Source organism: Solenopsis invicta, chromosome 16 (genome assembly GCF_016802725.1).
Source record: "Solenopsis invicta isolate M01_SB chromosome 16, UNIL_Sinv_3.0, whole genome shotgun sequence".
NCBI lineage: Eukaryota > Metazoa > Arthropoda > Insecta > Hymenoptera > Formicidae > Solenopsis > Solenopsis invicta.
This window is the reverse complement of record NC_052679.1, coordinates 14,428,299-14,456,244: the sequence shown is the minus strand read 5'-3', so window position 1 is coordinate 14,456,244 and position 27,946 is coordinate 14,428,299. Positions and strand designations below refer to the sequence as shown.

At 29.0% G+C, this 27,946-nt stretch overlaps 3 protein-coding genes across 7 annotated transcripts; 2 read left to right on the top strand and 1 right to left on the bottom strand.

Annotated features, from left to right (window-relative positions):
- Positions 1 to 270: 270 nt before the first annotated feature.
- Positions 271 to 27,146, bottom strand: LOC105197359 (PH and SEC7 domain-containing protein). Of its 5 annotated transcripts, XM_011163666.3 has the most exons (14): positions 26,324 to 27,146; positions 15,003 to 15,069; positions 14,133 to 14,186; positions 11,860 to 12,217; positions 10,519 to 11,716; positions 10,184 to 10,428; positions 9,772 to 9,965; positions 8,787 to 8,979; positions 8,423 to 8,595; positions 8,084 to 8,300; positions 7,857 to 8,001; positions 7,599 to 7,742; positions 6,550 to 6,743; positions 271 to 437 (listed from the first exon to the last, which is right to left on the bottom strand). In XM_011163666.3, exons 1-14 carry the CDS (start codon positions 26,483 to 26,485, stop codon positions 416 to 418), a joined length of 3,366 nt encoding a protein of 1,121 aa, XP_011161968.1. In that variant the 5' UTR covers positions 26,486 to 27,146; the 3' UTR covers positions 271 to 415. The 5 variants fall into 5 exon arrangements, with proteins under 5 accessions (XP_011161968.1, XP_011161963.1, XP_039314982.1 ...); XM_011163661.3 differs by lacking the exon at positions 271 to 437 and having other exon boundaries at positions 3,522 to 6,743; XM_039459048.1 differs by lacking the exons at positions 271 to 437; positions 26,324 to 27,146 and adding an exon at positions 21,900 to 22,035 and having other exon boundaries at positions 3,522 to 6,743.
- Positions 19,446 to 21,001, top strand: LOC120359814 (probable tubulin polyglutamylase TTLL9). The gene is made up of 2 exons (XM_039459050.1): positions 19,446 to 19,838; positions 20,720 to 21,001. Exons 1-2 carry the CDS (start codon positions 19,780 to 19,782, stop codon positions 20,907 to 20,909), a joined length of 249 nt encoding a protein of 82 aa, XP_039314984.1. The 5' UTR covers positions 19,446 to 19,779; the 3' UTR covers positions 20,910 to 21,001.
- On the top strand, positions 21,441 to 22,641 carry LOC113004428 (probable tubulin polyglutamylase TTLL9). Its single transcript, XM_039459049.1, has 2 exons — positions 21,441 to 22,093; positions 22,335 to 22,641. The coding sequence occupies exons 1-2, from the start codon at positions 21,866 to 21,868 to the stop codon at positions 22,584 to 22,586; spliced, it is 480 nt and encodes a 159-aa protein (XP_039314983.1). The 5' UTR covers positions 21,441 to 21,865; the 3' UTR covers positions 22,587 to 22,641.
- Positions 27,147 to 27,946: the final 800 nt, after the last annotated feature.

The window sequence follows — 27,946 nt, the reverse complement described above, 5'->3', positions numbered from 1 at the left end:
GAAGAAACATCTTGGCCGCACTTTTTATGGGGAAAAAAAATATATACACATATATATATATATATATATATATATATATATATATATATCCTTCATAATTTTATATAAAGTTTAAAAATGTTTAAATAAACATATAATAAATCTAAAAATCTTGTGATTTTGTATTATTAATAACATATTATGAATTGGAATAAATAACTATTCCATAAAACTTATATAACAAATATAAATTATATTTGTTGTTAATTAATAAATTTCGTTGACACAATCTTCATTCTTCTCTAAATATCATAATTTTTCAATAATTTTATTTCAATATTCAATTTTAACAATAAACTTTATTTCATATTTGCGCGAAAAGGAAGATGTCCTGAGTAACCTGAAAGCTGGATGTAACAATCTTGCTGGATCCTGTTTACGTTGCTGCCTGGTCAACTCTGTTGCATGCAACAAATGAATACGAATTTATTATAAATAAAAAGTTGTCGAATTTTTTATAGAAATTCGACCGAAATTGCGGATTAATTTAAAAAAATTAATTTCAATTTCGGCAAATAGCTTTGTTAATTAAAAATGTTAAAATTGTTATAAAATCATTAATAAGACAACTACGACTACATCTATTCTACACATTCAGATATCATTTTCCTTATTATATCTTAGATTTATAATTTCATATATGCATAAAAAAATATACATGATTTGTTATAATTATTCATATTTATATGCATCATGTTCACGTGTATGTGTGTTTAAACATGCTTTAATTTAAAAAGACCCATACAGTATAATTTAAAAAGACCCATACAGAATATAAAAATACAAAATAAATAAAAAGATAAAATATGTATAATCAGTCATAAAGCTATGATATAATCTACAGTAATTAATAAGATTACTAAGATCAATCATGCAAAACTGCGTATAAACCAAATATGTACAAATAATTATGTTTTTACATATATAATATATAAAAATATATGCATAAATAACAAAATATACGTATAATACTGAAACAATTATTATGTATTTATATGTTTAATATTTTATTCTATAATAGAGGAATATTAGATATTAGGAATAGGAATTAAAATTTTAGAACCAGTTTTCTCCATAAACACTATATATAAATAATAAGTTATGCTGTATCTTGTATAACACATTTATGTCTTACGTCTTATTCGTATCCATTATGCATCACGTTTAATATTTATTAAGAAAACTGATTCTAAAATTTTTATTTTTATTCCTAATATCTAATATTCCTTTATTATACGCTTTAGATTCTGCTCTCTCGCAGTGTAATATTGTGTATTCGTATATGATGAGTCAGAGATGAGATGTGCAATAAATTAATTGCTACATATAGCTTTTTCAATTTTCTTAAAAAAAAATAATAATTTCGTAATTCCAACACCTAAAATATGCGGTAAACTGAGATATCTGTCCGACATGTCACGTAGAAATGTAAAATAATTCCTGAAATAATAGTACACTTGTCGTTTATTACAGTTTTTAACATTTGAAAAATGTACTACATTTTAAGATTTATTTTATATAATACTTCTATGCAGGGTTGGAAACGTTACCATAAAAAAAGTAACGAAAACAGTAACGGCGTTACAAGGAATGCGTTATTTTCCAACCCTTCTTCTATGTAACATAAATCTCAGTTTGCCGCATATTTTACAGGATTAAGGATTATAAAATGATTATATTTTTAAAAGAAAACTAAAAAATAAAGTTATATGTAACAATTTATTGCTTGTCATTTCTCTCTTTCGACATCAAACAATATCGTGTCGTGAGAAAGCAGAATTATAAAAATAAAAAGGACTATTTCATGCTCTATAAAAAATTAGTGGGTTTTTTTCATAAAAATGCGAATTAGATTTGAAGATCGTCGATCTTTATTATTATATTACGTTTATAATTAGTGTGTTTGTTACGATATATATCCACATATGTTACAGTTTTATATACAAGGAGTTTGCTATCAACTATAAAATAACAATGTTTCCTAAAGACAGAAACGAGAGACAGGTAAGAGGAAAAAAAAGAAAATTTTTTTAGTAACAGAAACGGAAAAAAAGTAAAATAAGACATAAAAGAAAAACTATTACATACAAAAAAGTTTTTACATCATAAAGTTTCAACTAAAGAACTTCAAAAAATTTTAACATAACATTTTACAAAAAAATTAGAAATTAATATAAAATAAAACTAAAAAAATTAGAAATGTATATTAAAAAATAAAACTATAATAAATAAAGTAATTGCTTTCAATTTCCAATTAATTTTATAAAAAATCTATGTACAGAGTGCCACTCAATTTTTGCATATTTTTATGTATCAACTAGAACATTCGTGCGTTTACTTCTTTTAATTTTAAACAATAATTTATTTATATAGTAACTTTTATATTCATGTGATTTTTCTTTCCATATATGTATATACATATACATATAATACATACATACATACATACATACATATATATATATATATATATATATATATATATATATATATATATATATATATATATACACACACACACACATATATATATATATATATAATGTACATACATAAGTATACATGCATATAGACACATGCCCGCTTGTACGTATAAGTGTATGTATATGTATTGTACACTATCATGTATAAGTCACTATATTTTTATAGAGATAAAAAATCACTATAATTTCATAATTTTTATTTATGTTATTAACCGTTATTAAATTTCTTTTATTAGTAACTGAAAATAATAATAAATACTTTCTATTACAATTGTCTAATTTTTATATATATATATATATATATATATATATATATATATATATATATATATATGACAATTGTAATAGAAAGTATTATTATTTTCAGTTACTAATAAAAGAAATTAATAACGGTTAATAACATAAATAAAAATTATGAAATTATAGTGATTTTATATATATATATATATATATATATATATATATATATATATATATATATACATACACACACACACACACCCACATATATTGTACTATATTCATATCTAATGTCTATTTAATTACAATTCAATCTTATTGAAAATTAAATATTTATTGCAAAAATTTAAAACAGCACAGCACAAATTGTAAAATTTAATCATTCAAAATAATTTTATATATAAAAATTTATATATATATAAATTTACATATATTACATATAACATAAAAAACCAGAAAGACAAAATTTAACTATATATATATAGAATTTTGTAATGTAAAAATTTATATTCGTTATAATGTAATAAATAATGTGAATTAAACATATACATATATATTTTGTACATTTAGTTAATTATTAAGACTAAAAATTAACAATTATTATTTAAAAATTAGAGAAAAAGAAAGAAAAGGAAAGAACAAGAGAAAAAGGAAGAAGAAACAGAAGGGAGAAAAGGATGGAGGGAAAAGATAGATGAGAAAGGAGAAAAAATATTAAATATAAAATATACATTTCATATAATTAATATCAATGAAAAATATATTTACACATAATATAATTTATTTAGTTTAAATAAAAATATGGCATGCTTAATTTTACATCTATCTTTTATATAAGATATAAATTTCTTGATTAATATTGGAAAGAAAAATGAAACTAATTGTTTATGTTGTATGTAAAAAAAACTTAACAAGATATTATCGAAAGCAACAAATATATTAGTAATTGAATACAATACAAAAAGCACAAAAAATTGCCCGAATATAAAGTTATATAAATAAAAAATGTATTCATTTAATATTTATGTCAGACCATTAACAAAATAACAAATTTGTAAATGTTTTTCTTTACAGTCACAAATGATTGACACATTTTCTTCAACTCTTTAACAAGTCAAAACGTGAAAATTTTCTTCTACCCAGTCTTAACAGCCTCTCAACTTTTATATATTTTTTAATTTGCATATTTAATATTTGTGCGCAAACTAACAATATCGGGGAAACAGCATATGTTATCTCCAAGGATCCTTTTGCACGTTGTCTTCAATAATGAAATAGAATTTATAGAATAGCAAAGTCACATTTATTTTCTGTTAAAGAAAAAGAAATAGATAAGAAAAAATAAGCAAAAAAAATAAAAACAATTTTAAAAGACATTTAAAATTATTTTTGAAAGTATTAACATTTATATGTAACTTTATGTAATTATTGAAATAAAAATTTTCGAAGAAAACTTTCAGTGTAAATAACATAATTTTTTTATAAGAAACTATTTTCTTTTATAATCTATCCAATTTAGTACTTGGATTTTCAAATGTTAAATTAAATAATAAATTAATTCCAATTGAAGGCTTTTGAAAAATGGAAAATTTGAACTTAAATTCTTTATATATTGATAACATAATTTATCAAATATTATCGAATATTTTTTTAAACATGAACTGTCCAATTATATAAAATATATATATATTATATAGATCATACCAATAATAAAACTCCTTGCGTCATGAATCTTTTTTTATGTAGACAGTACAAGCAATATAAATTAGTATAAATTGGATAACAGTATAGAAAAAGTAATAAAGTTATAAAATTAATATATCTTATTAATAAAATAAAGATACATAAGGTATCTGATAATTATTAACTAAACGCTGGTTAGTAAGTAAAGCGGACTTGCAGCACGTTCCATTTAATGCTCGCATTGCTCTTGAAATCAGTTCATCTTTATTATTTATCAAATATTAAAGCAGGAAAAATAATGTAGTGGCCTAAACTGAATAGAAAAATCCTATACTATTTTGCAATTTTTGTGATTAATGGTTGTGATTAAAGAAAAATTAATTTATAAAAATTTACAAATAAGCTTGTGTCCGCATGATTTGGCATCAAGAGAGAACCCAGCATTTATGGTTTTTTAACGCGCGGCAAGGTAATAGGAGAAGCGCTTTGTAAACACAATGGCTATGAACGGCACATTATTGTTTATAGAACGCTTCTCTCACTACCTCATCATACGCCTAGTAACCATAAACACGCGATCTTTTCTCTCACTACCTCACCATACACCTAGTAACCATAAACACTCTACAGTGATTTGTAGAGCTTTTTAAATTAATTTCTTATTAATTATTATAAAAATGATACGAGACTTTTCTGTTCAATTTAGTCCACTCTACTTAGTCACGAGCATTGTGTTAACGTATAATTATCAGATACTCTATATAATATTAAAAATACAAAATAGATTATAATTTTCATTATTGATGAAATCTAAACCTTCCGATTCTCATTGATTATTGTTTGCATGAATGACACGCGTAAAACATAGTTTACATTGGGCGTTTACACATAAAATATAAATAATCTACATTACGTACACAATGTATACAATGTAAACTATGTCAACAGTTTTACATGACATGTTAACAATAATCAATAAATCATATATTATATATTACAAAATTAAGTAAAATAGTTATTTGTAGATTTTTATTTCAAGCAATAATTTTTGAGATACAATGGCTTAAAGCTGATCAATCAGATATTACATTTAAACGGTTATTTGTCATGTGGCCACTAATACTATTGCTTGTGCGGCTCATGGATATCCGACTAAACGTAGTTAGTGATTGACTCTCTAGCTATAAATACTTATATCTCAAAAATTGCTGTTTAAAATTAAAATTTACAAATAATATTTTATTTAATTTTTCAAGAATTTTCCCGTTATAACATTTTGAATCGAATTTTGGAACACCTTGTTTATACAAATATTTTTTTCTTGAATATTTTATTATAAATGTATTGCCATAGTGAACTTTATATATATTTATCCAATTTAACATAAAGTTAACTTTTATGTAAAATAAATAAGTCAGAGTTGAAAAGGTAAATAGATCCAACAAGAATTAAAATAGCTACTGTAATTAGAAGACACGACAAAAGTATAAAATATCAGTGGCGTTATTACTCTTAATTAATTAAAATAATTGAAAAAAACTTCGAGAAAAATAAAGTTTTTATATTTTTGACCTGTTTTTACATGAAAACCCATCTTTTTGATTGCATTTTATATTTTTAACATGCTTATAAAATTTTTTCAAATAGTTGCGCCACTGAATGGAGTGAACAGTGAATAACAAAATACTGTTCGGTACAAACGTAGCGAATAGAACTGCATTTGCATTAAGCTTTTCTTTTTTTGTTGCGCCTTCCCCTCCAGCCAGTTGATCGACTGAGAAAGGGGAAAAAGTTCAATGCAGCTGCAATTCAACTTCACAACATCAGTAGTGAACAGTATTTTGTTTATGATTGTATGTAACACTTAGTAACACCATTGGAGCGTGTAATGTGCTGCCGGGTATATTGTTAGTTTGCGTCACTCGTGTCTATCGTCAAACTTCAACGTCACCAACACCAGCACCAGCACCGGGGTCAGAATAGCCCGCATAGGCCATAAGCATTGCGTCAACCAACGTCACCACTGGTGGCATTATAGTCCTGATTGCCACCGTTCAGTAGATTACGACCACCGCTGCTGTAAATGGCGGTCCTATAACTGTACCTATTAGTTGTGGCTGGTCGTTCAGGGACTGGCGGTGGTACTAGAGCTCCTTCCGCGTTTCCTATGGCTCCAGTAGGTCCAAGTGGCATACCCTCGTCTACTTCACCAATACTGCTCTCAACTAGCGACGATTCCATCTCACTGAACGCCAGTCGGGAACGAAGAAGATAGGCATATGTTTTATACCGCTTCAGCTGGAACGAGGGTTGCTCTGTAGAGTATGATGAAGTGAAAGGATAATATTAAGTGGAATAGAAAAGGAAATATATATCCTTTCTTTAATTAGAAAGAGAAAAGAATGTTTGAGTTTTTCAATGATATTAATGAATTTGTAAATTTCGAGTAGGAAAGACATTAAATAAATTATTAGGAAAAGCATTAAATAAATGGTTAAATAATTAAATTAAATTTTTAATTATCACAGATTGATTACTTTTATATTACTTTTAGGCCTTAGACGAAGTAGGATTAACGTCTTTAATATCTCTCTAAATTGTAGGAGTTAGAGAAAATTTTGTCAGATTGCAGAGAAGATTATTATATGATAACAATTTTTTAATAAGTAGAATTACTTCGGAGATGTAAAGGTCACATTTGTTTTTTCAAACAAAATATGTTTTATAATTATCACTTGATAGTGCCTATTAAAAAATATATGTGCATGCGCAGGAAGAGGGAGTTGAGGAAGACGACAAAGAAATAAAAAATAAAAAATATAAAATATAAAATAATAAAAATATTAATTCGTTTAAGATTAAAATTTTTTAAATTATAATTTGTATTGTTAAAAAATGTTTTCGTTACTTATAAATTGAACAATTATTATTTTGTTTATAAAGTTTTAGTTTTTCGAAATGATAATTATTAGTATAAAGTTTCTGAAAATCTTGAAAAATAAAAAAAGTTTAATTCTCTCAATATAAAATTTTTTAAAGATTTTTAAATTCCTTCTTTAAAAATTTTTTATCAAAAATATTTTTCAGTTAATTATTTACGTTTTTGTCAAAAAACTTTTATATTACGATACGTTTCAATTGTTCAAAAGTTACCTCGTGATGCAAATATGCGTCTTTTTCTTTATAATTTTGTACAGTGAGAGCCTTGGCACCTCTTTCCGGAGGATGCCGTCTATGTTCGTCCAGTTCCGTTTCTAGCCTATTGACCCTATCTTCGTGGTCCCGCAACTGTTCTCTCTATTAACAAATTAATTTAATCCTCTTGCGAACGTCACAAGTATCATCATTTTTTTTATCCAACGACAAAAGTTAAGAAAAATTGAAAAATTAAGATACTCATAATGTACTCACAGAATTTAATTTGGTGTGGCTACACGGCAGCAATGGACGCTGGAACTTGCGCTGAGATCCAACGGCGCCTGCGAGAGGCTGACATGAAAAACTGGCACACACGAAATTAATGGTATCTATCCATGACTGTAGCTCCTTCGAATCACTGCACAAATATATTGACATGGTACATAATTATTTCCTAAGCTTAATTTAATCTAAAAAGTTAAATTGAAAGTAGAACCAACCTTGTCTGAAAGAGATACTCAGCCTGGTCGGCAGTCTGCAATCGGAAAACATGCTGTTTTTTTGTGTAATCGGTCGCCTTGGTAGCCAACGCGTGATGAATACGTATAGCATTGTGCAAACTGTCGTTGCGGAAACCGTGTTCATCCTTGTGCAGGTATAGCACGAGCTCGCGTAATGTACAATAGTACATCTTCCACCCACGTTTGCCGAACGGAGCTATGTAATTTTTTATTATAAACGATAATATAAAAGGGACATACAAGAAAAACATAATATGCCAGATTTAAGATAAACGTTGTATTTAATATATTTCATTTTAAGAGATAAGGTTTGCATACTTTTTTTGCCATTGGAATCATAGCAGCATTTACGCATAACATAACCCTTTTTAAACTCCGTAGCGCCCGTGATATTTGGCACATCAAGAAACGGATTTCCGGAACCGGCAATCGCCGCCGTACCATCACCTTGCTGGATCGCTTGGTTTGTCGCTTCATCCCCTTCTTCGTCCCTAAAACAATAGAGAATATAAAACTGAATTTGAAAAGCATTTGAATCTGAAAGTTTAATTATTATTCATTTTTTAGAAGATATCAATATACATTTTAATTTTCAGATTCTAAGAAAATCTATTAATACTAATCGCAAAGAATTTAAGTATTATCCTAAAGAAGACACATTTATAACATCATGCTTGCTTACAAAGCCCACTCGAGGGGAAAAGACTTAATGGCGTTATAAAGCTGCTTGAGTACTTCACGTGGAAAGTTGTCACCATCATTGAGCTCCGATAGATTCTCAATGAATTCTGAGCACGACATCTTCCTGCCGATATTCTGACCGTGCAAGTCTGTATTAAGCAGCATTATCGCACAAGTCAATGTATGAACTGCATCTAAACAAATATTATTTAATAAATTTAATAGAAGAAACATATAGAAAAAACATAATATACAAGGAAAAAAATTTTAATTAATAATTCTAGATAAATACGATTTTAATGTTATTGTAATATTATTATAATCTAATATAACTTTTTAATTTACAAAAGATACAGATAGTAACATACAGCGATACAAGCAGGAAGATAATTTAAAAAAATAAGTCGAAAGGGTAGAATAAAATTTTTTCGTATAATAGATCATTTTCGAGATAATCAAATAGAAAAATTGGCATATTGATATAAAATATAAAATATTTCGTAAACTATTCATTCTTTGATAACTTTGATAATCTTAATCTTATCTTAATATTCTGTGCATGTAATAATAAGACAAATTAATTGAATAAAAAAATAAAAATATGTAATTATCTTTAAAAAAATATGTTATTATAATGTAATATGTACAATGTATATTGTATAATTATTTTTAAGACTATGTTTTTGTTATATCAATTAATTCATTTCATTATTCTGTGTAAAAAAAATATATTAAAGCATAGTTACTAAAGAATAAATAATTTACGCACGCGCGCGCGAGAATTTTGTTTCATGTCAAAATATATTTAAAAATAATAATAAATATATCATAATAATAATAAATATGCCAATTTTTAATTCAATTATTTCGAAAATAAAACAAAAACTTATTTTGCGGTTTTCACTTATTTTTTAAATATAAAATCATCCTTCCAGTTGTATGGTTATTAGTTATAAAACCCTGTATATTTTAACGTGCATTCTTACCTTGGGAATTGAAACTACCAGGATTGCAATCCAAATATCTTTTGGAAAAATGTACTAAAACTCGCTCTCTTTCTTGAGTCTCTCCTGTCAGACAAAATTGAGCGAGAAATTTTCTAAGAGCCATATCCAATGTATCTCGTTCGAAGCTGAAATAACGTAGATACTCTTCCGCCACAGCTTTACTAAAGTCGTTGCTGCAAACACATGATGTGAAATATTAAATGTAAAACCGATACTTTTGGAACTTTCATATTTTATGTACAGAAATTAATAATGGGTTTAAAAGGTCTAAAAGTTTTTCAATAATTTAATTGTATTATAAATATCGTATGATTGTTTAAATAATTTCGAGAAAGAAATTGAGAGAGAAATCGGACATTTTAAAAAGATCAGGAAAATAAAGAAAGCTTACTTTTTGCTTAGATGTCTAGAAACATCAAATTTCTTGAAGCCATCTAAAGAGTAAAGACGTTTTGCCAATCGAATCGCAGAGGGCAAATCTACTGCTTTCGGACTGTAATGAAAACTGTGCAAACTCTCGATATCGCTCTCTTCGTCTGCTGACTGCGGTGGCGACGCGCCACTTCCATGTCCCTTTTGTTCATCGCATATTCCAGCAATCAGAGCCTCCCTCTCATCTTCGCTCTCTTTTAATTCCTAAATTTAATAACAAACAAATAAGTAATAATATATAATTAATAATGAATTAGAAATCAGCAAAATTTATTTTTTAATATTTGATATTACCTGATAACCTACGCATTCCGGTGTCACAGATCCCGTAATGATTCCAGGAACTCCTGGAATCCCGGGTTGATTTCTCTGCAAATTTTGAGATGCAGCAGACGACGGCAGTTCCCCAATAGGATTTCCTCTTCTTCTCGCTTGCCTAGGACTCGTATTTCTTGGAGTCTCCTTGTCAGGCCCTTTTACTTGAATCACTATTCTATGTTCTCCAGCATCCTGAGGATTAGCCTTCAGTCTTCTCTGGGGCGGTTCGCTTGCCAAAATGGTGGAATCGCTGTCGCTAGGATCGCTCACCATCATAATATCCCTCGCGCTGAGAATATCCATTGTTTCTTCATCATTGTAGTCTGGACTGGACATGTTGCTGATGGCTTCCGACTGGCTGAAATCGCCGTTAGCGGGGAGATGACCTCCCGGGGCGCTGGAAACCCCGGGAACAGTTTGGGCCGGAGGGAACCTACGGGAACCAGAGTTGGAGGACATGACGGAGGACGAGACGGAGGTGGGGGAAGCAGGGGACAGAGAACGCTGAGGGCTTGTCGAAGAGGATGATGAGGACGAAGACGAAGATGAGGAACCACCGTTTTGGCAGCAGGAAACGGCCGGTGAGCTAACAGGCGCATTGTAAGTCCAGACTATTCGCTCGTTTGGCATTAGGCCTTCTGGCCGTGGATCCAGTAACGTGTTCAGGCTTGAAGTGACATCGTCATCGATGTCAATATCCACGGCGCTCATTGAGGGATCTTTCTGAAACTGCAGATGATCTTCCGATCGCGAAGTACGTACAAAACCAAAGCTTGAAGGAGTATTCTTGCCCGGATCGACTTGAACTAGGGCTCCCGAAGTGCTTTGTATTCCATCGCGTCTGGCAGCGCCTACAGGTGATGTACTAGCCGAGCTGGAAGCTTTATAAGCGCTTCCTCGATGATGATGATGCTGATGTGCCAGCTGAGTCTCATTGGGACTGCTAGGCACCGAATTATGATGATGATGGTGATGATGGTGATGATGATGATGATGATTGTGGTTGTGATGGGCACTAGTGGTGGTGATAGTGGTAGTGGTGTGCTGATGATTGGGATTGTACCTAAGGGAATCCACTTTTCGCTGCTGATGTTGCTTAGGTAGCAAATTACTGCTTTGTTGCGTGCGGGAAAGATTTAGCATCAAGTCGCCGGTCATCATGTACGCTTCAAACCTGATAAATAAATAATAAGTTTTGTTACTAATGAAATATTAATAAGAACATTTTTTAGCTTCATAGATAATTTATTATGGATTTGTAGATAAGTGAAAAAGTAAAAAAAAAAAGAAAATAAAGAATATTTGTAAGATTTGTACCGGGGTGTATTTTTCTGTCGTGAGAATTTCTCGGCGGTCAGGGGTTCCCATTGAGTTCGTTCCTCTTCCTTAAAATGGTCCACAGGTGGCAAGAGTGCCTCTAATTCCGATGAAAGAGAGGCATCGCTGCACGAGCCGTTACTTCTCGTCGTTGTTGCAGGCGTCGGTGTCAGCGCTGGCGAGTCTGCGGACATATCCGGTGTGACCGGCGTCTTCTTGAATTCTTTCTTCTCTATACTACCAGTAACGATGTTTTTAGGAGTATTCGCCAAAACATCTTTTGAAGATTCTATATTTTCATCCTTTGCAAGTTGTCCGGGAGAAAGAAGACGGCGAACGTGAGCCTTCACTGCAGGATCTGCATAAAAAATTTTTGTATTTAATTTAAATTACATCTTTATATACATATACATACATACATACATACATACATACATACATACATACGTACATACATATATATATATATATATATATATATATATGTATGTATATATGTATATATGTATGTATGTATGTATGTATGTATGTATGTATGTATGTATGTATATATATATTACTTTTTTGTTATCATTATATTCAGCCCAAAACATTGGGCTGAATACATGTTTTACTCTATTTTATATCAAATCACATTTATTTCATTTTTATGTTTTTTTAAAGTAAAATTTTTTTCCGCAAAAAAATTTAATTAGATTTTCTAATTATACATTTATTTGTAATTAAAACTTAAAACAGAATTCTATTGGAACCTAAGGTACTTAAATAAAATAAAGTCCAACATTAAACAAAGTTTACTTTTAAATTTATCATTTTAAAACACGTTTTATGCCGAGTATGTGCTTAAAAGATATATCACAGAAAGAGAAGCCAAATTAGAATACAGTGCGTTTATTTGCAATAAAAACTTTTTGACGTAGATTGCATTATATATATTGCACTATATATATACATATATATATATATATATATATATATGTATAAACAGTCCATTATACATACATTATATTATACATTATTTTATGATTTATTACACATAGTATAATATTATTTTTCCTAACATTTTAAATATAGAAAATAAATTTATACATCGATTTTTTTAAAATAAGTATAATTTTTTAAAAATAACGTATATTTATCAAATAAGGTCCACTATGGCCATTGTTATTTTTTTGTTAAATATGGAATTTACATCAGAGAACAATTTTTAATGCTGCTAATTTTTGAGAAGTCAAAATTGCATCCAAATGATTAAAAAATTCCAAACATTAATACATTAATTAATAACCAAATTTTAAAGATAATTGTGATATTTAAAAATATAGAAAATCCCATTTTGTTTTTGTTATTAATAATTTTAAAACTGATTTAGCAGATAATGTTTAACTATTTTACAATTTATTTTTACCTCGGGTCTTATTATGTACATAAACGTATAATAAGATCTAATGTCAGAGATATTAAAAAATTTTTTCTATAAGAAGATATAAGTTTATTCTTGTGAGTGATTGAAATAAAAATTTTATTCTAACTCAGTGTATTTTCATATCTTCATAAATAAAGTTTATAAAAAAATAAAATAAAATAAGTAGATCTTATTCAGCTTATACATAGATACCTCATTTAAAATTAAAAAAGAATACTGGTTAAAAATTAAAAATAAAAATGCAAAAAACAAGAATTTGTTTAATAACAAATTATTTATTATTATATTATTATTATTATCAGGAAAAACTATAACTAGCAAAGATCAATAAATTCACTTATTCATTAATTAAAACTAATTAAGACAATAAAAAATAAAAAAAACAATAATAAAAAGATTCTGACAAAATGGCGAATAAAAAATATAAAACCATCCCTTGGGAAATCAATGTGATCGTCTGACAGAAAATCGTTTGTCGCCCTCGTGCATCGTTTGAAAGCCGCTCGTGCGGATAATCACATGTCCTTGGTCATCGGCCATCCCTTTCACGCGGGGTAGGTGCGTAACTTTTTCTGTTTATCGCGTTAGCCGCGATGGTTATTACAGCGTTAATTCTATTATTACTACAGTATCAGGTTCAAGAACGCATGTAGACAATGATCTATCATTAGATCGCTTACGATTGTAAGAGTTCAGCAGCCTCGTGAATACGTAATCAATTTGCATAGTATAGACATAGACGAAATTTAAATTTTATATACATAAACCACAAAATTTTATATAGAAGACTAATATATTTAAGCTTTTGTAAATTATTAGTCGTGTGTTATTAAGAGATCTCACTTACCCCTTCGCAGTTTCAGAGTAACGGGATCTGAAGACAGTCGTAGACATTTCAATACTAAAATCAATAACAAAACAAATTAATTTTAAAATATAACTAAAATTTAAAATCAGAGTTTATATATTTTCTTTATTTCTTCTTTCATCTTAACCTCTTTCCTTACTTTCTCTGTCTTCTCTCTCTCTCTTTCGTCTTTATATTAATGTATTTTGATACATATATTTAATTCTTAAATAAATAAATAAATAATAATGTAGATTTTATGATTATGATTATAAAATGTATCGTTCTGTGGAGTACACAAGAAATAGTTCATATACTACAAATTAATACAAAAAAAATAATTTAGAATTTATGTCTTCTACATAATTTAACAAAAATTTTAGATAATTTTTTAATAATTGTTATAAGATTTAATTAATTAAATTAGTTATTTTTAGTAAATCATCTTACAAATTCTGTTCTCTGAAGTATTATCAAGTTCGATTTCAATAGTCATGTTTAATTAAAGAAATCAAAATTTTAATTAATCCATCGTAGTTTATATTGAAAATTACGTTGTATTCTATATTGAATCACATTACCTAAAGTGACATTTAATTTATGATAAATGACAAATACAAATATAAAAAGAAAATCGATTCCCAAAATATGTGAAAAATCGCAATTATTTTGTTTTTTATCTTTCAAATGCAAAAGATTTCCATGTTACTTATAATTAGCGTCTTTATGTATATTTCTTTTATAATATTATTAACTCTTAAACTGGAACGTACAATTACGAGAAAGCAATGATAAAATAAACTCAAATTTTACGAATTTCCATGTTTTAAAGATCAAGAGATAAAGATTTAGTGAATATAATATTTTTACCTTCTTTCGTACTGAATCGATTGACGTCAACTTCGTTCACCCTGAGTATGACATCTCCAGCTTCAACCTGAAAAAATCAAACAGAAATCATCTATAATATATAAAAAATACATATTATATAAATATTATGTCCATATTTCAGTATGTATGTACCTACACTGTTAAAAATGTTATGAAATTCAATGTATTTTTAAGTTACACAAGTATATTAAACTAAATATGTCTATAATTGAAAAGTATGTGCATGAAATTTAGTACACTTTTGACAATATGTTTTAATGTACTACCTGCTTGAATGAAGTTTGCTTCTGTTACATTATTTTAAATTTTGCTGCGTATTTTTAACAGTGTACATCTATATATTTATTAAATGTCAATTGAGTGTATTATAGTAATTAAATAAGCTAATAATTAAATGATATATCTTTAATTGATGACGCATAAATATTCATCTATGCATATCGATATATTGTCACACGCACAACCGATTGAACACGCATACGATCACCGTTGCGTAAAAGTCTGAAAGCAAGTCCTGTTACGAAATTACACTGGAGGTGAAAAAAGTTCAATGAAAGGATACTAGTTTATCTGCACCAGTTGGCCTTACTAACAAACAGTACGAGATTTGTTCAATCTTTATGAAGATATTCTATATTATAAAACAGAAACATTTCTATGAAATTAAATATGATAAGAGAGAGAAATAGAGAGGGACGGAGAGAGAGCGGAGAGGAAGAAAGAGTCTGTTGTTTTATTAATTTAAGTCTGTTTTCTTAGGGTTACAAGAGGCTAAAATAATATGACCACTTGGATAATATAATACTTACTTTATTATTATTATTATAAAAGATTGATTCATAAGTTGCTCTTAATACACATTTTATCATTGTTTGAAATAAAGTCATACAATGCTTAAATCGTTACCAGTGCAATGTTATACTTCTTCTAGCATAATATCTTTAAGAGATGATGAAGAATGCTTAAAAAATATGAAAGAAGAAACTCTGTTTTTTACTCTGGCCTTTAAACTGCACAATGGCACGGTGACACTCAAGTTAGGTGGTTACATTGGCTGGGAAAAACGTTGATTTTAAAGAACAAAGGGCAATTTTTAAAAATAACATGAAAAGCAATATGTTTCCTCTATAATATCACGTATATAAGCAATTAAAAGATATTCTGTTGAACCTGCAAACATTACGTGATCTTATTCCAAACAAGAATTAAATATGTATTAAAAATAAATAGTAAATTAATCTCTTATTAAAAAAGTAGTGTACTTCCTATAGTTGACAAAATTTCAAATTTTTTTAATAAAGTTCAAACTAGTAAGAATCGATATCTTCCCCCAAAAAATTAACAGAACGTCTTGTATTAATAACGATAACATTAATAGAAAACAGCGAGAGTATTGTTACTTAAAGATTTTCAAATTTAGATTTGATCGAAAATAAAATTCGTAATAGATTAGAAATCAATGTGACAAATTAATTATTTATTATAAGATATTGAATAGTAAATGAGAAACAGATTTATATAAGTAAAAATTTTTAATTTTTAAATTTTGTTTATTACATTTAATTTTTCTTATTAAACTAAAAATTAATATAAAATTTAATAACATATCTCTTTGAAACTTTTCATTTAAGAAAAAAGTATTTCACAAATTAATTAAAACTTATAGGAAAGATCTTATATAAAGTTTTATTATTATAAATTCGTTACTTTTAACCGGTATTTCTTTTTTTTAAATAATAGTGATTAATATAATTTTTTAATTAAAACAATATCTTTGTAAGTTATATAAACATATTTCACTGTTATATATTAATCATTTTTATAGTTTTTGTCAGTTTATTCCATTATATAAAATCCAGGATAATAAAAAAAACCGGAATTTATAATCTTTTCCACCCACTTTTTCGGAAAATTCTAATTTCCTAGTGTTCACGTTATTTTGTCCCCCGTAATTATTTGAATGAATTCTCATATACAGTTATTAGATTCACCTGACAGAGCGCCATGTATTCAACATAATCATATCTATCTCTTCCAGAACGTCTATTCAGAAGAAAGTCAAAAGGTCGTAAACAGCACGACAGACAGGACGCAAATTTGGGCATTCGAGGCACACTTTTAAGCACGCGTTAAGATACGATTCCGAATACTTTAATCACATTGAAAGAGCACCGACAATTCGTAACTGGTAAAATACGACTGATCAAATGCGAGTCAGAACGTGGAAATTTCGGCTGGTAGCCAATTGTATTTTCGGAGCCACGATGACATTGACTTTCTTCTCGCTGTCCTCTAATTTGTCCTCTAATGGATCATTCTGTGCACGATGTACTTTGACTTGAATAAACAATTATTGCATATCGATATAGGATTGGAATATAAGATATTCCACAATATCTTAAGACTTTTCTCTAGGAATAAATTTATAAATTCAGCATTGGAAGAAACATCATGCGAATATATATATATGTCGTGCTTGATCTTGTTTTCGATTTATAGCAAATTTTTTTCTCAGAAATGTATCAAATAACATTTCAGCAAAAGCAAAGCAGTTTAATCCATTTGCTAGCAACTGTTGCCGTCATGTGTTGCCATGATAATGGCAGAATTATTTGCTCAATTATCCTTTTGTTTGTTATTGCCGAAATAATATTTCTTACTTCTGATATCGAGCAAAGTTGTCACAATTTTACTGAAATATTGCCATAAGCATACATTTCTTTTACAATTGTTGCTGCAAAGTCGCTATACTCAATTTGTGTATCTTTCTTTGCTTGCAATGTTGTATCAAATGAGGATTCGTGTTGTTGATAATCTGTTTACAATATTTTTTAACAAGTCCACAAATTTCGACAAAACGTTAAAGGAGTATTTAAATTATTGTTACAGAAAATATTCAAAATGAATATCTTGTACATCAAAGCAAATGTGTAAACATCTCGTCATTGATCTTACTCTCTCAATATTTTCAAGTGCTTAGATTTATTATAACTATATAGATACAGATTACTAGAACAATTATTATAACTTTGTAATAAAAGTTATTATAGAATAAGTATATGCTTACAGAAATTTTTAAATGCAAAATCCATTCCTGAATAAGTTCATATACATGAATATTTAGGGATAAGACTTAACAATTAGTATGTATCATAAATTGATATATATATATATATATATATATATATATATATATATATATATATATAATTGATATATATGTTTGCTTTTGCTGAAATGTTATTTGATACATTTCTGAGAAAAAAATTTGTTATAAATCGAAAACAAGATCAAGCACGACATATATATATTCGCATGATGTTTCTTCCAATGCTGAATTTATAACTTTTTAAGTTTTATTTAGAAAAAAGAAAGTAAAAAATGAAATAAGATACTAAATATATAGGTGTATTATAAATAAATAAATAAATAAATAAATAAATAAATATATATATATATATATATATATACACACATATATACATACATATATATACATACATATATATACATACATATATATATATATATATATATATATATATATATATATAAAATATATATTGACTATCATAAGTGATTAGTTAAAATTCTTTTGCAGATAGAAATTTAATTAGATAATTAAAATTAAAAAAATTTAATTAATATTACAAAATTGATTTTTACCTAAAATAATCCCGATATTAATATAAATTAAAACTTCAGATTACAAGAGATTCAAAAAAGATCAAGGAAAAGTTGAATCTCAAAACACATTGTATAAATTAATAAATGCGAATCATTTTCAATATGTCCGAATAATTGTTCAATTAGCTTATTAAGCATGAATAATATGCAAAAAATATTGGAGAATTCGCGAATTACCCCTTTGGAGACTGAAATGACCAAGTTATCCAGTGTAGAAAAAAAGCCTTGCGATTTAAAAAAAAAGCACATCTCTGACGATAAAATCGTCAAATTTCGTTGTGATTTTCCTTCTACACAAGTTGAGGTGATGTTAGCAAGAGGTTGGATTCAGGTAATTTTGTAAAGTTTCTGGTAATATGAGATTATTATCTCTGTATGTAAAATTATCAAATACCATATAATAAAGAAGATATTCGTTAATGTATATATAGATGGAGAAAGAAGAGAAAGTTACAGTACTCTCATTATTTAAAAAAAACATTGTAAACTCTAAAATTAATATATATAAAATGGCACTTACACCATTACAAATAGAATTTAAATATATAGCATAATTAAATGCTAAAAACTCTAAGATACTATAAATATACATTCAATATATTATTCAATATATAAATATTGAACAATTAAAAATTTATTGACACGGATTATCGTATTCACGTACAAATAATTGAAACTAAAAAGTGAATGTTAAAATCTGATACCAAACTGTATCTCCTAGATTTAATACCTTAAGTGCTTCTAAATTTTTTAATTTTTATTGCTTTTAAAGTTTAAAATTTATATCGATGAGTGTCAGATTAGTAGAAATAATTAAAGTGTTGCATCTTTCTTCTTTGAGATAGTCGATCCGGAAGATACTAGTTGGCACTTATGGTGGTGCGAGACGGGAGATTCACTGCGACAGGCGCTGGACGGCGACCGGAAGCTGCGCCCTTACCAGCGGGTACCACACTTCCGTAACCACTATGAGCTCACGCGGAAGAATTACCTCTACCGCAATTTCAAGCGCTATAGAAAGGCCCTTATAAGGGCTGGAAAAACTGCCGAGGCTCGCATCAGCGATTCCATGCCTGTGACCTTCGAGCTACCTAGCGACTACCGGATGTTCGTCGAAGAATATCACAAGTAAGATTATTTATTATTTATTTATTGTTATTTATTATTAATTAGATAAATATTTTTGTTAATAGTTTTATTTGGAATTTTTCTATTAATTGGAAAATATTTTATTAATTTTATATTCTTTTTTGTAAATTAAAAGTTCGTCTATAACTTGTGATTTTATTATTATCTAAATATTATATTTTATCAGAAGTTGTTATCGAGAAAAACACCGAGCAAGAAGTTAACATATTGATATCGCGTTATCTTAAGAATTTTTAGATTATATAAATACAGTGATGGTCATGAAAATAGAGCCACTGAGAAAGGAAAACAGTTATCAATGAAAATACTAAAGTTTAAATTTGTACTAAGTATTTATTTTATTATATTATTTATTCCAAACATAAAAAGATAATTAAAAATAATTTTTATTTTATTGCAATTTATATTAAAATTAAAAAAAATAAAAAAATAACCTAATATAAATGCATCAATTTTACACAGATGGCTTTATTTCCATGATTTTATTTCCACAACTGTATATATAAGAAACTTTTTATATCGTCATAAAATATAAGATATTATAAAATTTATGCGCGCACAATTTCTAAAGTAAATTTTTAATTTTTTTACATTTGTATCTATTCGCACGTACGCGCATACACATACACTAAATATATTTTCGTGTACAATTTTATATTTTATTATATTTATTTTTGTGCACTTAAAAAATCGACAAGAATTTTGCTTTAATATGTAATATATAGCAATATATCATTTCTATTCGCTGTATTTAAACAAAAATATAAAAAATTTTTGAAAAAAATTCAATCCCAGTATATAGTTATGTAGGATTAAAATTATGGAATTAGAATCAATGAGATGATAAATAATAATTGTAGGCAACAAGGAGCCACATGGATCGTCAAACCTGTAGCGAGATCGCGAGGCAAGGGTATCTTTCTATTCAGGAAGTTAAAGGATCTCGTGGAGTGGAAAAACAAAGGGACCAAATCACAGCAATCGGGAATCCCAACTGAGATTTATGTCGTTCAGAAATACATAGATAATCCATATCTTGTCGCAGGTTAAAATTCAGATATTTAAATCTTCAGTATCGATACAATCAATAATTTAAATATATTGATTAATAATTATAATTTCAACAATCCGAAACAAATCGAATATATTTACATTTTTGTATATCGTATATTTAATATTATATTAAACATATATACACTAGTATTATAATAAATAATAATGTAAATTGACATTTTATTATAATATAATTATTGTATAAATTCTATAAGTACACATAATTGAGAAATTAAAGTCATGAAGTTCACGTATGTTGGTACTTAAATCTGATGACTTTGTCAATTTCTCAAATTTAAGTAATTGAATATTTATTTGTTATATATTTTATTAATATGTTACATACACTGTACATATTACACTGTATAATTTTATATTTTGTTAATTATTTGCTAATTAATTACAAGATTTAACCAATAAAAATCATGAACTAGATCTATATATTCTTGACTTTTTTCAATAATCATCTTCATAAATTCTATTTTACAATGAAATTTAAATTCCTCATTTCAGGGCGAAAATTCGATTTACGCATTTACGTACTGGTGACATCATTTCATCCTTTGAAAGTATGGCTGGCCAGGGAAGGTTTTGCCCGTTTGTGTGGCCAATTGTTCGATCTGGAAAACATTGACGACAACAGAGTGCACTTGACGAATACGGCAATACAGCTGAAAGCAAGTCAGAATGCCGAGGGTATCTCTCCGATAAAAGGCGAGAATGGGGAATGCAACTGCAAATGGGCATTGAACAAGTTCAGGGATTATTTGACAGTTTATTATGAGGCGGAAATAGTTGAAAATTTGATGCAACGCATTGCGGGTATTCACAAATTTATCAAATTAATGCTGTGTATTAATAACATTGTACAAATAACTTAATCGCTTTATACGATTTATCTTTGAGTGTGTATGAGTGTATGTGAGTGTGCGTAATGTTTACATACTATATCTATGTTTATTACAGGCGTGATAATGGCAAGCTTACTGGCAGTACAACCGGTCATGATGCAGGATCGCAACTGTTTCGAGCTCTATGGTTACGATATACTACTCAGCGATGATCTGCGACCTTGGCTATTGGAAATCAACGCATCCCCAGCCTTAGCGGGCACCGATAACGAGGATCAACGTCTGAAATCCGATTTGGTCGATGACGTCCTCAACGTCCTCGATTTTGAGGTAGCAGCACTCAAATCAATTTTTTATAATTGTTATAAATATATATGTAGTTATATGTATGTAGTTAATAATAAAAATATTTATATATTATTTTATTTATATATTTTTTTGTAAAATATTTTTTATTATTACGTTCTTGATTAAAATTTTTTTTTTTTAATAAAATAATAACTATATAAAAATTTTTAATTTCGTGTAAAAAACATTTCGTATAAATAAATCGATAACTTTGTTTGTGGAGGGTCGCTTCAGTGGACATGAGACCAGAATCGGGGGGCTGGATCTGCTCTGGGACGACGGACCAGTTTGGACCAGCTGCCCATACCCCGGAATTCGCACGGATGCAGTTTCCAATGATATCAGGAGACTCAACATTTTTCTCGGAGCAATTAATGATCGTCAAAAGCAGCTTTCTTCATTAAGAAGTCAGCTAATTGAAAAACGTAAAGCAGGTCAAAATTACTCTCCCATGGTGCAATATTGTTTAAAATAAGTGTAAACGAATTTTAAGATGTCAATATTGAAATTATATTTTAAAAATTTATTAATCAACAATTATATAACAATTTTAATTCACTTATCCTTATTAGTCCCAATTATTATCTCGATATTTTCTACGTTCATATTCAAAATTCGCTCGTAAAATTATCGGCGAGTTATTAAATATTATTCGCAAAACTGTGCCGCTGTGCAGAAAGAATGCAGCTGGTGCACTCTCGCTTTTACATCACATATCTCGTCTTCATCATTTTTTTCTTCGTTTCCAACGTCAAAACTAAATTTAGCCGAAGACTTGCGCGACTTCGTAACCACATTAACCAGTCCTTTCTACTGGATCATATCTAAATGTTGTTTATATCATTTGTTTAAAAAGAGATAATAAAATGTATTACGTCTTGATTACGTTTTCGGGCTATCTGACATTTCTTTTTTTTTCTTATCATAGATTATATGCAACATTTACATATGAATAACGATAAACAAACTTTTTTTTTGCTAAAACTTAATGTTCAATTATCGGTCACATATTTCGAAATCTTCGATTCAAAAATTTTAATTAATTCTTAAAAATCATTACTTGATATTGTCAATTTAGAAATTTTACAATCAAATAAATAATTAAAAATTTGATTATTAAACTTAAACAATAAAAAATTGTAAATAAAAAAAATAAAAATTCAGCTTAAAAGTATTGCTAATTTACTGTTATAAATTTATATTTATAATATGAAAAATAACGGTTTACGAGGAAACAGATAATAAGCATTATTTTTGTTCTAATTAATTTTCAATTCTGAATTACGTTAGAAATAATATATCTTGTTCTTATCTAGAGTATCGTAAGTGTTTATGGATTGTACTTAGGGCTGTCAATCTTTATTCGTGCATATCAAGTGCTCTTTAAACGTTGAGAAGAGCCTTCTTAAAGTGCTAAATTTCATTCTTTTTCTTTACAACATCATAAATCGTTTTAAAAAAAAACAGCTTTAATCTGCAATATTTAACGTATTTTAAGGACACACTTAAATTGCATTAATCCATTTCCAATTAATGCACAGAGAACTGAAAATCTATGTTATGCCAAAATTATGAAACTCAAAAATTAATCTTTGTACGGACATGGAAAAGCATATAAAGAAATTTTGTAGTAGCTGATTCAAATGTGAGATCAAAATTAAGATCAAATTTAAAATGGCGGATGAAATTGACAATTTGCAATAAATTTTTATAAATAAAATATTAAATATTGAGAAAATATAAGAGAAAACTGAGAACTTCCAATCCATTTTGTAGGAATAGTAGAAAAATTTTCCAGTTTTTTTTTTTTTTTTTTTTTAATAACCTCACTAGTCTAGCCATGAGCTGGAGCGAGTTTTAATAATCTACGACTGTTATTTTTAATTTTTTTGTATAATCAAATAACAAGAGAAAAAGTTGTTTTTCTCTTGTAACTTTTCCCGAAGAATTAATTGGCGTAATTAGTTTCTGTCTTCAGTCAATATTTAATAATTTGTTTATCACAATTTATTACAAAAATTAATTTCTGCAATATCCATTTTATATTACAAATATATTTACAATTAAACTTTATTTTGTTTTGACCTATTTTATTCAAGATCACAAATTTTTATATAATCAAAATAAATATATCTCCTTTGAAATCGTACAACTTAAAAAAAACCATCTAGTTTTTGAGATATTTAGATGCAGTCATTAAAATTAGACATCATATAATAATAAATGTAAAAGCGCAAAAAGGAGTAAATCAGTTTTAAACATCCTATAAAATGCAATAGCATTATCCTTTTTCAAAAAAGACGTGGAGCCTTGTGAAGCCAAGGATAAATAGGTAGTTGTATGAGCAAAAAACAATATATATTACAATACTGATTGTTTAACATTTAAATTCTGTGGCCATATTCCGACCAAAAATTTAGTTTCGGTTTTGGCTAAAAAAATTGAAGTTTCTATTAGATTTCGGTTTTGACCAAAATTGGAGATTCGGCGAAATTATAATTTGCAATACTGAGAGATATAAAATTTACAGTACAAAACATTTAAAATTTATCAATTATAAAATTAATTGACAATATGAGCTTTTGCAGTTATTAAGGCGTGAGATAATAAAAATAGCGACAAAGATCTTCCAAATTATTATTTAAATATAAACATTTTATAATTAATTAATAAACTTACAGTTTACGTTTCAGTTCTCGATGTAGATTCTCTTCAGTAACAATAATACATACGCGAACTATAGAATAAATTCAAAATATAACTATCTTACGTCTAAACAACCGTGAGAGAAAACTTATATCGACAATTGATTTTATAATTAATTAATTTTTTTAACGCCATAATTACTCTTTATTTTCTTAACTTAAAATTTTTATGTAAAAATTTTATTACCCACTAATTTTTCAAAGACTTGTTTAAAAATATTTTTATATTTAAAAATTTTGTTATTATTGAGATAATATGATTATGATACTTACTATAGATAGTAAAACATATTATAGATTGTGATAATAAAATTGCAATACTGGGGTGGTGATAACATGTGTAATTAAATTATGAGGTTTATGAAAAATAAAATATGCGTTATATATACACCTATAATACACGTAGCGTTTCTAGGATTCCGATAAAAGTTTCAGTTTTCGGTTTCGTCTAAAATTAAAAAAATATTCTTCCGATCGGATACTAATCATATTACAATCTTCCAATGCTGAGAATCTTGTTTTTTTTTTTTATTCTCATAGATCAAAAGAGATGATGCGTAGACTTTGGAATTTGAAAATTTCTTAGATAAAAAAATATGTAGAGAAACAGTAACTTAAGATATCAATTCTATATATTTTTTTTACTATTCTTTTTGACTTATTTCTAACTCAGCTCTAACTTCTAAAATCATTAATTACTTATCAACATATAAATACTTTCAAATATTTATGTATTTTATAGAGCTTCTGATCTTCAATATTTTAGGCTTGCTTTTTTATCACTTTTTGAAATATTTCAGTCCACTTGCTGTGCTGCAAGAACGCAATTTTTTTCTTCGAGTCAGGAATGTGGATCGTGAAATGTAAAAATAATATGTAAAATAGCGAGAGAATCTCATTTCTTGTACTTCAATATACTCATTTCAATGTCTATCGATGAAAAATCAATCTCCGCCGCAGACAGCACGCAAATATCGACTTTAAAACAATTGCGGCGTTTATTTATAAAGATCACAGGCGCATGTCGCATGGAAAACGACATTATATTGTTAATCGTTCCTTTATTTATTTATTCATTTATAAAGATTAATCTCCTACTCAATAAACAGTCTTTGCACGAAAATCAATCTTTGCACGAGAATTGCAGCATCTCGCGTGTATTGATTCGCGAGTATCAATTTCTCAAAGTGGGCACACGCGTAAAACGATCTGATTAAATTGTTTATCCCAACGATTAATCCCTAACACTGCAGACATACGAAAAATCGTTAATCGTCGCGTTCCTTCGTGTTCAAGAATCAAATTCGTCATGCCGTGGTCGTGTCGTGGATAACCGTACGAAAATCGTCGTTCCGTTTATTTGTAAAAACAAAAAAAGCGATAGTACACGCAAAAATCGATCGTGCGAGAATCGTATATTTGTAGGGATCAATTTCCTATGGCTGAGGTACGCGAAAATCGTCCTTACGGCGGAGAGCTTCGTTCTATGCAGTCTCTCGTAACTCACCTTGCCGCTCCTGGCCGCCGGTGAGTTTTCGACGATGTCGTAGATGACGTGGGCGGCCGGCAGGCCCGCCGACGCCGAGGCGCCGAGTAGCGAGAAGCCGAAAGAGCCGCCGGAGCCGGAGTCGCCGCGGCACAGGGTGACCAGCAGCTCCTCCTCAGCCATCACGGCACATTGATCCTCACCTCTTCGCTGTCATTTGCCGTAATGTCACGTTTTCACGATCCCTCTCTCTCACACAGACACACACGCCCTCACAGATTCACTCACTCACTCACTCACTCACTCACTCACTCACTCTCTCTCGCTCACCCTTTCTCTCTCTTTCTCTCGCTTGCACTTCCGATCGAGCAGGTAACGAGTAAAGGGCGCACCTTCCCTATTTGGGTTATCCTCGCCCTCCGCGCTTCTGTCACCCGACAACTGTGTATCTATCACTCGGGCACGCACACCCACGCGCGGGACGGGGAAGCGCCCACCCCTCTTCCTCGCGCCGCACTGCGAACGATCGTCGGCCGCACTCGGTCTCTTTCGCTCTCATTCGACGCCACGGGAAAGAAAGAAGACACGGCGACTGCTGCTGCTTCGAGGCTCACCCTGCACACGCGTACGCCAACTCTTCTCTCGCGGAGGGAGATCGAAGACGACAAACTGCGGACGCGACCACCGGATAGACGACGTATACGAGCACGATGCACTTGATACAGCAGTGGTACGAGTCGCAACGAGAGGCGCACGAATACAAATAATAATAACAACTTTCTCACCTGGCCGGTGGATACCCCGCAACTGATTGAGCGAGCGCGCGGCGCCACCTGCGCGCGCCACCGGTCTTTCACCTCGTCACCACAATTCCCCTCCACGCTTCGCAGCCGACCAATCGCGCAGTGTGCTGGTCAGGGGCGTTCATAGACGACAGACATTTCGGGCGTCCTTCAGTTTCTCGACCCCCGTGTCAGATGTCGCGATAAATGTATTTCTCTAATTTTTTGAACTTGTATTTCAAGGTAAACGATCGGTTTCATTGTCTCCGATTAGCTTCATCGGGCGATTAAAGGTCCTTACACAATACGGGAGAATAGCGATTGCGATAGAGAATAAACACAGATCATTGATTTCACAGCTTCTGATTGGTTTTTAAACATTTTTCACAGTTTCCGATTGGTTGAACATTTCTATCGCTATTCTTATTGCTATTTCCTAGCATTGTGCAAGAACCTTTAGGATTAGTTTCATAACTTCCAGTTAACTTAATCGACCAATTTAGTGTAAACCATAATTGGTTATTTCTAGTAAATTTTACTTAACGACAAACGCGATTAGCCAAATCCAATAGAAAAATCAGCTGAATTAATTCATTACGCTAATCAACAGGTTAGAGTCTATTGGAATTGACCAATCGCATTTGTCATTTCACATAATAGCTTAACTAAGATTGGTGAAAGAGGTCTTTAGCCAATTTAAAATTTATCCTAATATTTTCTTTTTCTTTTCCATTGTCTGTAAATAATTGTTTGTGTAAAATGTATTACTTATTAAATTTATTAATAATTTTTTAGTTCAAATAACAAAAAAAATTAATTAAAAATTAGATTAAGCATGATTTTATTGCAGTTTTAAGTTTTG